General features: G+C 37.7%; 1 protein-coding gene across 4 annotated transcripts; it reads left to right on the top strand.

Moving 5' to 3' along the window:
* The first annotated feature begins 6,272 nt into the window (after window positions 1-6,272).
* Window positions 6,273-12,378, top strand: LOC149843569 (protein NUCLEAR FUSION DEFECTIVE 6, mitochondrial-like). Of its 4 annotated transcripts, none has more exons than XM_089999910.1 (4): window positions 6,273-6,545; window positions 6,751-6,869; window positions 7,195-7,233; window positions 11,987-12,378. In XM_089999910.1, exons 1-3 carry the CDS (start codon window positions 6,379-6,381, stop codon window positions 7,215-7,217), a joined length of 309 nt encoding a protein of 102 aa, XP_089856036.1. In that variant the 5' UTR covers window positions 6,273-6,378; the 3' UTR covers window positions 7,218-7,233; window positions 11,987-12,378. The 4 variants fall into 4 exon arrangements, with proteins under 4 accessions (XP_089856036.1, XP_089856035.1, XP_089856037.1 ...); XM_089999909.1 differs by having other exon boundaries at window positions 11,893-12,376; XM_089999911.1 differs by lacking the exon at window positions 7,195-7,233.

Here is a 12,378-nt window from a genome sequence, read left to right as displayed (position 1 = left end):
GCATTTTCTCTGCTTCGACGACAGGAGTGAATCGATATTTTCTACGTTATAGAAAGTACTTGACGAAATATGGTCAGCACCTCCTCTGTATGATAGAGTAACATGCTACGCTCTTTCCGAGCTTTATTAAGCTTCTTCAGAAATTTCTACAACACTCCCTTTCTTTAACCGAGGAAGTGTGCATTTCTTTTAAGCTCGATGAGCATCTTTTCAGAATTTCCAACAACACTTCCCCTCTTTGATGGGAAAATCGCTATGCTTTAACTCAGAAATGGATGTACACTGTTGTGTGTAATTAGCATCCATCAAGGTTTGATAGAATCTTAGGCCATATTCAAACCATGCGTAAGTGATTTAGGTCTTTACGGAAAAAGTGATTTTGTGCAAAGGCAAAGTCTTTCTAATAGGGGCTTTATTCGTCAAGCAAAATCTTGATCGAAGAGCGGTAATGGAATTACATCGACGATTTGGAGTTTGATCTTCATTTGAATGCTCATTTATGTGCACTATATGTAATATAAGCAGAAGCATGTACTTTATATGACGATGACATAAATGAGTGCATATACTTATTGTTCGATGAGTGAAACCTAACAAAATATCTTACATATATAATTGCAGAAAATGAAAGTCTTAGCATCGTTTGATGCGACAATAATACTAAATGCATAATTTAAATTATAGAAAGTAGGAGCCTTGGCATTATATAACGTGGTGACAATCTCAATATAATATACACGGGAATCAACATCCAATGATAGTCGCAAGGCGTGCGCGTGAACACCAAAGTGTCCTAGAGAGCATCAACTAAGGATTAGGGCAAAGCATTATTTCTAAGGACGCATATATTGTGCATTCAAACATATATATCTGACGATAGTCACAAGACGAGCGTGTGAACACCGAAGTATCCTAGAGAGCTCAGCCAAGGACTAGGGTCATATACTACTTCAGAAGGTATACACTATATACCACAATACAAATACTTGAGAGAGATAGGTCGATGAAGCGAACTTACTTCTGATCGGTGAAAAATGGCTCTTGAATGCTTCGTTTGCTTCAAACTAAATTTGAACCTTCCTTTGAGAGGTTAGACTAGGTCAGATGAGTTTGATCTAGTTGAGAAAGAGGAAGAGCAGGTCAAGCTACTAAACCCAAGTGATTTGAACCAAACTAGGTTCGATCCAAGTCAATTGGGTTAGGCAGGTTCAAACTTAGCCCAAGTAGGTTGGGTCTGGGTCTAGTGAATCAAACTTAGGTTTAGGATAAAAAGAGACTTTGACTTTGACTAAACCTAACTAGGTTCAAACCAAGTCAAGTGGGTTTGGACCAGGTTAGGTAGGTTCAAACCAGGTCAGGTGAGCTCATACCAAGTGGGCTAGGTGGAGGAGGTTTAGGAGAGAGAGAATGCAAGAGATAAAGGAAGGACAATTTTATGAGAAGAGAGAGAGTGGGGAGAGCTATTTATAACCCAAGCCCACCTCCTCTTTGGATTTTTCTAGAAAAATCCAAAGGTCTTCTTTCCTCTTCTTGTCCTTAGCTTTATTTTAATTTCAAGAGGTTCCTTTATGTGGGTCCCATATAGAATATTCTCCTAATTCATAGTTGAGTAGAATTTTCTCCTAATTCGGCTATCCGTTTTACATCAACATCACAATACCAACCTTTCTAAGATGTTAGAGATGAGACTACCATCTGTGTTTTATCATTTGATATTTATTTTTTGTGATGATTAAAATAAAATAAAGGTACAAAAAATGGTGCTTATCATGAAAGGCCCGAGAGATGTAAACAATTCAAGTTTGGGTCATATATTCTATTGAATAAGAGCTCGTTTGGGTGGATTTGCTATAAAAGATAAAGTTCAGTTACTGACTGAACTCGAATTTTGATTTTGGTATTTTCAGACCCAAACCTGATTTTGAGTTTGACTGAAGCCCATTTGCTTGGACCCACATCATAATGAGACGGTCTCTTGGAAGGTCCAGAAACATGACTTTGGAACCAGACCTGATCCACCAATAATATTTTTGGGCAGCAACCACTCGGTTTTAAATGTAAATAAAAACCAGAGATGGTGACTCCCTAGGGCAAGGGGTAAAGCCCACAGAGTTTTACGCTGCCAGGACAACAACCGTAAGTACGGCAGGCAAAACCAACGTGGTTGAGTCTTTGATCTTGGGGTGGTTTCTCCTTATGAATAAAAAAAAGTACAGTTGTAATTCCATAATTAGGGATGGCAGTGGACCGAGGGAAGATGGGGTCACGCCATGCCTCACCCCGTTTGGACCGGGGATGGAGGACATGAAATGGGGATGGAGAGGACATGAAATGGTGATGGTGGCGGAAATGGAGGTTAAAATCAAAACCCATGCGGGGATGAAGGCGGGGATGGACTTACGCTTTCCCCCTCCCCACCCCATCCCTATCTCACCCTGCCCCGTCCCCGATCCTTCTTTAGGGATGGCAGTGGACCGAGGGGAAACGGGTCTCTGCCCCACCTCACCCCATTTAGAGGACATGAAACGGGGATGAAGGTTAAAATCAAAACCCATGAGAGACTCTAGGGTAGAATTTTGAGATGGGGTGGGGGTGGGGCGGAGACCTTGTCCCCCACCCCCACCCTGGTACACAGACATCCCTATCCACAATCGATGTTATCCATAAGCTAGCTTGGTTCATAGGCCAAAACGTGATGGGTAGCGAAAGGGTCGGAATTGGTTCAGGTATTACTAAATCCAATAGAACCGGGTTCGGAGTTGGATGTGGATTCAGATAGAGAATGGGTAGTACAGATTCTGGACCAGAGTAGTAGGATTGATAAATAGCTAATAGGATGCAAATTTACATACAATCAGACAAGGATATCCACCGTTTTCAGGCTTGGATCGGACTCAGATTTGGATTCTAATACAGAACCAAACGAAATCCTTAACCAATCGCGAATTGGACACCCTTTTCTTTGCCAAATGTGACTGAGCAGATTCAATTTTGCTCAGATATCCGACCCAAACTGTTGACATCCCTAGGTGCGGACAAGCAATGCTAGTTTGTTTCTTTAATAGATGAGCCAACTTGAGCTCAATTTATGGCTCATTTAGCTAAACACGCTCGGTTAAAACCTAATTTATAACCAACTACGATCTCAATAAGCTTGTTTGTAGTACTAATATTTAATGCAATTATGTATATCGATTTGTAGATGGTCACACCAGGATTCGAACCCATGATCTCTCACTGGCAGCCTAAGCACCTTACTATTACACCATGCAACGGCTCTCTTTGCCTTGCAAAGAAAAACTGATGGACTCAATTTCATAGGCACCTCTTTTCATTAATAATTGGGGAAAAACTGAAATATATTGTCCTGAGCTCAGCTAAGCTCAAACAAACTTAAGCTGGGTGAACATGGTAGTTTTTCCTCGATCAACCTCAACCCCCCCCCCCCCCCCGCAAAATAAAATAAAATAAAATAAAATAAAAAATCATAAAATAACATGAAGAAAATATTCCGGAAACAACTAGATCATATTATTTAAGCTGCTGAAAATACCAATGACAATGATTTTATATGATGAAGTTTGTTCAACTTAACAGTCACATATAGCTGCTTTTATTAAAAATAGTTGTTTTTTGCAATTTTTAGTTATCTTAAATATTTTATATGTTTTTTTTTTTATAAACAAGATTATTGCAATATATTTCTTATTACCGGACTACTACAATTTGTATGTATTGAGTTTTTCCTGCTTCCTTATTCATTGATATCTTAAACCTTGGATGCTCTTCATCGTAAAAAAAATGAATGACAAGGCAAAGCCAGAGCAACTAGATCCTGATCCTGAGGGTTGTTTCTCTGTCTAAATATTAAAAAAAAAAATGCCTTCACTCTAAATTGAGGAGTGATGCAAATATGATAAATGGAACATGCTAAGGGTTTTCTATTTTTCCGTTATTTTTTTGGAGTAAATGAATTGACAACTGGATTATGTGTTTTCAATGAAAAAATGATATTTGAAACCTTGAAAATTTAAAAAAGTTTTGGACCATTCATTTATTTTAAAACCATATAAAAACCCAACCATGTGTCGGAATTGAATGGTTAGTGAATTCAAAAATTAAAACAAAAAAGCTCAAAACCCTATTTAGCATGTTTGCATCGCACATAAATAGAGTGTTGAGATATTGTTGAATCATTAAAAAGAAAATGTACCAAATATAAAACAATAAATTGGGATACTTGCCAACAAGAGCTCCGCTCATTTGGTAAGGGCAACTCGTGAATGTCATCAAGTTTATAGGATGTAACAAGTACAAAACCCACATATGGCATTCCTTGTTGCAACTTCGAGGCCGAGTGCATTGCCCGTGGGTAGGAATGACAGTGGATCGAGGGAAAACGGGGCCTGCCCCGCCTCACCTCGTTTGAACCAGAGATGGAGGACATGAAACGAACATGGAGGTGGGGATGAAGGTTAAAATCAAAACTCGTGCAATGAAGGCGATGGTGAAATTACGCTTTCCCTCGTCGTGTCCCATCCCCGATCCCCGTTAGTAAACCTTTCGCTCCCTTTTTAAGGATGACAATGGACCAAGGGAAAAATGGGGCCCCGCCTGAACTTACTTCATTTGAATCGGGGATGAAGGGCATGAAACGGGGATGAAGGCGAGGATAGAAGTTAAAGTCAAAACCCATGTGGGGACGGAGAGCAGAATTTTAAGACGGGGCGAGGGTGGAGATCTTGTTCCCCGCTCTCCCCCTGGTCCACTGGGCTGGGACACCTCAAGGGTTTTATTGACCCAAGGTCAGCCTGCATTATTTTTTTGATATTTTTATAGATTGAACATTATGGATGTGATCCACAAGGTTTGTTTAGTAAAAAAGGTATCTCTTAAATTCTATGATTTTTTAAGAGCTTCACAAATCATTGGCCCAAATGCATTAAATATTTGCAACTCAAAAAATCATCCTTTTTATAATGAGATAACACTGATCCAGGCTTGATCATTAGCAAACAAACGGCACTTAACACATTTTTGTGGTCATATTGAGTCAATAAAGCTTGAACATAAGATTTTTAGCTCAACAGTTTTGTGCCTTCAATAACCCCTAACATTAACTCCTGAACAGGGTATCAACATTTTATACTGGACTTATATTTAGATTCGAATCTAATCCAATTCATTTGCACTTTTACAAGTAAAAAACTTTCGTTTCAATCTTCTTTACTGAATCCAGTATCACATCCAAACTCAATCTTATATCCTTAGATCCCGGTCATATTCAGACCATCTACACAAATCCAGCTCCAGTACAACTCCGACCAGTTCAGTACAAACTGGTCTGGTTATGGTTGGGGTGCACAATGGGTCGGGTGGCTTGATGGGACAAGCCGACCTAGCCTACAATGGGTCGGATTTGGGTCAAGGGTTTTGACTCTGACCCGTTAGCTACCGTGCTGAAACCCCACCCATTATATACATGGGTCAGGCCCGGGTCAACCACGGGCTACCGAGACAATAGCTACCTAATTAATTTTTTAGTAGCTGGTTGTAACTTGATAACTATTACTATTTACCTAATTAATTGCATTGCTTATATAAAAATGAGTAATGCATTTTTAGGCTCTTTTTTTCGTTAGCTCCTTTAAAAAATTGTAGTTTTAAGTATTTTTTCTTGCATAACATTGTAGATGTGATTTACAACTTTTGGATCGACAGAAGCTAACATGCATATAGGGTTTTCCAGTGATCCAAAATCAATGATTATGAAGGCACCATTTTTCCTGACTCATAAAATCATATTTTTTAATAAAAAAACATGATTCAATTCCTGCTAAATCGATCATGCTGAACACATCTAACGCTTCAGATCTATCATAAAACACTTAAAACCTATAAAGCAGAACCCTAATATATTCAGTTCTCATGAAAATTAGAAAGATACATTATCTTTCATTTAATTAATTGCTTTTGATATCATATAAATTAATTTATGAGCTTAAATAACCTACAAGTACAAGTGAGTTTAGGTTGGGCTGGACCGACCCGATGAACATTGGCCCAATGGGCCGGGTCATGGGAATCGGGCCAAAACTTGCCGAGCTCTGAAACGGTCATGAGCCAGGTTGGCCTAGGTTCTTGAAACCTTTGAAACTCTTACGTCACAGGGATTCTCCACTTTACTCTCGTGTCGTGTCCATTCATATAATATTTCAGTACAAAGTACAGGAAAAGCGCGTGTTCCGTGTCCTTTATGAAAGTCTATGCGACATGCTACTTTGAACCCTGCGGAAGGGTTTTTGGCACATCAACCTTTCTGGGGTCTCTCTCTCTCTCTCTCAGAGAAGAAAAAGCAATTTGAACCAGCAAAGAAAAATGGCATCGTCTTCTGCCTGTGTGAGGAGAGCGGTGCGTTCTTCACTCGAAAAAAGTAGCAGCAGCAGGTTATTCATCGCGTCTCGAGTGAGGTCCAACGCCGGCGTTCCTTCCGCCACTCCCCAATTCGCTCGCTCTCCCCTGCGGCAGCACTCGCACGTTTCAAGGTCGGCTCTCTGTCTTGTTTCTTGCCACCAGTCTACGTTTTGCTTGATAAAGATCCTATCCCCCCAATTACCCATTTGCGTTTTCTGCTTCATTCCCCGCGAATTCGTTCGGAAGTATGATTATTTTTTCACCCGTTTGTGGTTATTCATCTTGATTTTCATGATTGCTTCTCTGAAAATTATGTGGCCTTTTTGTTGTTTGTAGGATGACTAGGATGTTGGGGCCCGTTGAGTCCTTAATGCCTCTGCACAGCGTTACTGCATCCGCTTTGCTGACTTCCATGCTTTCCATGAAGTCTAACAATTTGGGATGGTTGTCTGAAGGTACCATCCTCCGTCTCTTTACTCTTTCGCTTGTTTTGTTTATGTGCTCGTCTTCCCTTTCATGGTTTAGGCCCTGGATGATTTTCTTTTGCTTGGTGGAATAATTCCCATCTTTACTTTTTTTGTAGTTTTTATCTTTTACCCTTCTGTAGTGGATATGTCTTTCTACTTGGATTCACTCTTTTTTGCTAATAATCTGACTTCTTTTAATCGTTTTGTTTGAAATTTTTGTGGCCATTACATCTTTTTTAAGCATCTGTGACCTTGGAAGTTATAATTGTTTTTTTTTAGCTCATCATGCTGTCATATGTACTGGTTTTGGCAGGTGCAGTAAACAAACCAAGCTGATTCCTAGTACCTTAAGGTACGCTTATCCTAGAGAGTTTTAGCTGATAGTGGGATTTTTCTAGTCTCACTTTGCATAACAATGATGGACATGCGCATTTTTTAACTCCTAAAGAGTATAGTTTCTAAGACGAATGCCCACCAAAATGATTGGTGCTTCTTGGAGGTGTTACGTTTTTTCTGCTTGATCGCATCAGAGGTTTTCTTTTTTCTCTAATTTGCAAGTTTTATGCTAATAGTATATTTGGATCTTTAAATGAACGTTACCTACTGAACTTGAGGGGAGTGGGATGATACATAAGTGGGTTATATAGTTGCCTTTTTAGTTAGTTAATTACTGCGTGGTGCGTGCAGCATGCACGCACGCACTAGTGCTTTGATTATTCTTTGTCACTTCTCCATGCTGACTTTCTATAGATTTTATAATCTTTATTCTTTTGGGTTAAGGGTAGTAGTTTGTTGAACTGTAAACAGTATTATGTTTGAAATGAGTGGATAATATCCTCTGTATGACTTACCCATTTCTTCTTCATCTTTCACTACAGTAAACCATCCGTCCTTATGGACTGTAGAGAGAGTGAGAGAGAGAGAGAGAGCATTTAGCTCCATGCTAAAGCAATTCATATGACAAAAAAAGCGCAGATTCATAGTCAAATTAGACATTCCTTTCCTTTTACATGGGGTTGAATCACTGTCACAAATAAGGGCAATATTTTCAAAATATCATGATATTATCACTGTAAAATTAAAAAATGATTTTACAAGCAAAATCTGGTGATATTTTGAAAATATCGGGAATCTAATTTATTGTGATAATATCGGGAAAATCTCGGGAACTTATATTTATGTTTTGTGTTCATGTTTTATTTCTTCTTGACATGTAACTTTTCTTATTTATATTCACATTTATGTTTTATTTCATCTTTACTTAACACATTTTTTTCTTAATACTCCAACTTTTTTTAAAATTTTTATTTTCAGAGATTTTCCTGATATTTATCAAGAAAACTATAATATCCGAAGATTTGTCATTGTTGGGATATAGCTGAGACTGATATTTGTAACTATGGATTGAATAATGGTATTTGATCTCATTTTTATGAAAAGTTACACCAGTAAGTTGACAAGATCTCAGACTAATCAGACATGTCAGCAAGTAATTGTAGCATCACAAAACATTTATTTTTGGTCTCCTGTTTAGTGAAAAACTTCATCTAGCTATAACATAGTAAATTGCAGGCCATGTACAATTATATCAGTGCCCAGGATCATTTCTACGTCTTCCACCATTGCTGTTGCTTTTTAAAATGGCTCTTGAATGGTTTAGTGACATGCAATAGGTATCATGACCAGTAGATCACATTCTGAACAGCTTTTTTTCTCTTCATCTCTTTATGGGTCACTAATTATCACAGGTACCTGATGTAGGCTCTCAAAATATTTGACATTTCTCAAAACAGTTATCCATCCATTGGCACATACTCCCTCTTCTTTGCCAGATCCTGCTGATGCATTTTGCATGGAAAAAGTTTGTCACTAGGACTAGTTCTTCAATATATGAGATTCAGCACAAGTTTTCTATGATGTTACAGTTTCTGTTTTTATTTCCAAACCTTTTCTGTCCATTTTAAAATTCTTCTTTCTCCATATCTTATGCATACTTCAAGCACTCAATCATTATTTATTCTTATTTATCTTTGACTAGAAAAGAGTTTGCTAGTTTCTCTCCATTGTGGAACCCTCCATAGTTGTTTCAATTGAAATACTAATATCTCATGTTTATGGCCAGAAGTTACTCACTTCTTCAGAACTTTTCTGTAAGAATTGCTGTCAACTCTTATATGGATAATCCCTTTTTAGTTCTAGACTTCATGGCAACAGCTGTTTCCACTGGCTTGTAGTCGGTTAAGTTCTGTGACCCATCTATTTATTGCCAATACCCCACCCCCACCCCCCTCCACCAAGGGAGAAAAAAAAGGAAAAGTAGAAAAGAAAGCAAATCCCATAGGTTATGTTGATGTCTACTGTTCCTCGCATCTTCTATATCTTTTTTTTGTTAATCATGCCGTTGGGTTCCCATCCCTTGGTGCTGCCAGCTGTATCTACTGTAACTGATCTAGACATTTAGCTGTCAATTTTGGGCAAAGATAAAATACTTGCATGGTCAAACTTTCAATTACTTTGCATTCTTATTTTATCTACCATTAAGATTGTGATGTAAAACCTGAGTGTGTGAGCTTCATCTTTATTCTGTTTGTATACCATATGTTTGTCTTCTGTCATATCAATAGCTCTACCTAGTGCAAAATCTTCTTTGTTTTTTCCCTTATAACCCAAGCAACATGTAGAAAACAAACATGAATTCGATACAACATGGTGGAGGACCTCTTAGTGCAGATGGTGGGTGGTTCTCCTATGTGACTTGGAACTGTTAATGACTGTTAAGCGGGTTGAAAGGATGGTGACGCTTCTTGACAAGTCACTTAGAAAAGGCTCATCTTGTTGCTAATGAATTGATCAAGTTATACTTTTTTCTTTCTACATGGTGCATACTTTATGCTATATATATTGGCATTGACAGTTTTCATGATCATGGTTTGGGTTTTGCACTTCTCTTGCAGAATTTGAATAGGGGATACATTATTACTCTTTGTTGTGCTTTTTACATGAACCCTTTTCTTGCAATTGAAATCTTGTTTTCCAACTTAAGAAGAAAAATGCTTAGATTCATGAAGGCATCAAGTTATCTCAGCAGATCAGATATTTCATTGTTTGTGGATTTTATTTCTTGATTTCAAGGTAGTGTGGATACCTTAAGTTCAAGTGCAGTATCTGTTTGTACAAGATCTGATATCTGGTCCATTGGATAATTTTATGTTAAATAAAATTTATGATTATTTCTCTTAGCGGTATTTAGAATACAATATGTGATGCATGTTAAGTTGTACATATAAGTATATATGTGTATGTACATACATATATATATGTATATATATTTTAAATGGTTGTAATAGGTATAATACCCATTAGGGGTATTTTTATCATCTTACATTTATGTGATAAGCTGTGCCCATTAGGGCACATCAGTCTTTTTGTATTTTCTTTATTTTTTCCTTTCTTTTGTAATTCCCTTTTTATGTAGGGGCTTTATGGTCAAATGACCATAAAGTCGTTGGGACTCCCCAACAGCTATAAATATAGCTGTTGGAAGCTCCCAATGACTATATGGGGCTCCGTTGACCCCTTTTGAGATTATATAAAAAATGACATCTTGTCCCTATGTTTGCTAATGCTTTTCCTAAGCAATAAAGGATTATTTTTTATGTTTTTGTGTTCTTTTATGTATGCCCATTGGTGCCTCTTGTGATCTTATGCATTTTCCATTGATGGACTTGTGTTTGATCCCTTTGTGGACTTGTGCTTGTGCACATTTAGGCTCTTTGTAGCCATTTTGTGCACTTGTGTGCTTGTGTATTGCCTTTGACATTTGTATTGTCCCTTGTAGGACTAGTACTTGTGCTTGTGCACATTATGGTTTGTTTTCCGCTTTATTTCCTTACAATGCATTGGGGGAGACCTCAAAGTTTTTTTTCAGAAAATTGAAGAAACTAACGCATCAGGACAAGACTGAACTATGAGAAACTTGACACCCTGTTTCTCTCTCTTATCCCTGACCTTTTACCTATGAGATAAGTACATTCATCATGTAGCATGTAGATTTGTCAGTGTCATTTATCATGGTTGGGAGCTTATGTCAGGCTCCACTTCATGATTGAGAATTGAAGACTGTCAGGTATCCTAAGGAAGTTCCAATTTAGCAGTTCCCATTAGGGCAATAACAATAGGAAATGTCAGATTATTAGAAAACTTGGAAGTCTCCAGTATGAAGCTCAAAGTATGATGCAAAATGCATGAGAAGGTAAAATCTGTCTCATAAAAACCTTGGTAATCACTACTAGCATGTCCAACTCAAAGGAGATAAATTGCAGTCAAAAGTGAATTCTGCTATAGTAGTTTTTATAAATTCCCAACAACTGGAATCTTGTAAAAGGGGATAATATCAATTTAGAGCTTGCTTCACTTTGTACAAGGAACTCAGTGAGTAAAAGTTTGATCAATAAGTGAATATGCAAATGGACATGGAAAGGCTGATTAAACTACATTTTTGTATCTCCATTACTGTGATCCTTGGAAAGTTGTATAGACATTTTTGTGTTGCCTATTGCAGTCCTTCAACAGAAAGCCCCTTCAATTACCAATAGTACTTGGAAGCTCTAACTTAATAAAGCAACTACTATGATGGCTTTTGTGTCTTATTTTCCTGAGCTTATAGGTCATCTTTATGGAGAACATCGGTTCTGCCTTTCATGAATGGAAGGTGAAAAGTTCAAACTGTGAGTTTTAATGTATAAAGAATAAGTACATAACATTTCATCATGCACCTATTTCTTCTCCTATGGTTCTGCCGTTTTCTTTTGCTTAACATATTGTTGGAATACAGTAACTCATTTATGTATACTGCAACTGCTTTGACTTTATTATTTTGGAGTTCCAGCTGCTCGATTTCATTGTTTCAGAAAATAGTCTTGTTTATATTGTTTAAAACTTAAGAAAACTTAGAGAACAGCTGGATCATTCTCCTGGGTTGGCATGACAGTGCATTCTTTGATGGTTGCAGATGTCTAGGTTGACAGACCATGCATTATGCACTGGATTGATCTTATCTTAATTTGAGCTGGAAGGATCATCTGTCTTTTCAACTTCTATTGCAGGTTTTGCTACACCACTGTAACATGGCCCGTGTAATTGTGATGGGATGTGCTGAACACATGAACTCCAGTTTTGGGTAATAAGTGGTCTTTACTTAAAGTATATGTTTTTGGCTTCAGAAGCAATGATAACTTTTCTGAATGTGTTCATTCAAAAACCATGGCAGAATATTGGTATTTGCTACCTTTCCTAGTCAGAGTTTTTTGTTCTTATACCGTCTGACAAAAATGTCTGTTTTCATTTATGTTTTCTTATTACCATATGGGGAAAAATGGTATAATAAGTTTGATTGGTAAAAAAGGATTTGAGCCATGTGGTTAAGTTGGAGTGTGTCTACCTGATTGGTTCTTGTTTCTTTGGTATGAAAGTGATGAGGAGGTTTTCGGGATATCAA

The sequence above is a fragment of the Nuphar pumila genome, chromosome 3, assembly GCF_984573655.1.
Source record: "Nuphar pumila chromosome 3, dmNupPumi1.hap1.1, whole genome shotgun sequence".
NCBI classification, from domain to species: domain Eukaryota; kingdom Viridiplantae; phylum Streptophyta; class Magnoliopsida; order Nymphaeales; family Nymphaeaceae; genus Nuphar; species Nuphar pumila.
Note: the sequence above shows the minus strand (reverse complement) of the source record. Positions and strands in the feature narration are given on the sequence as shown.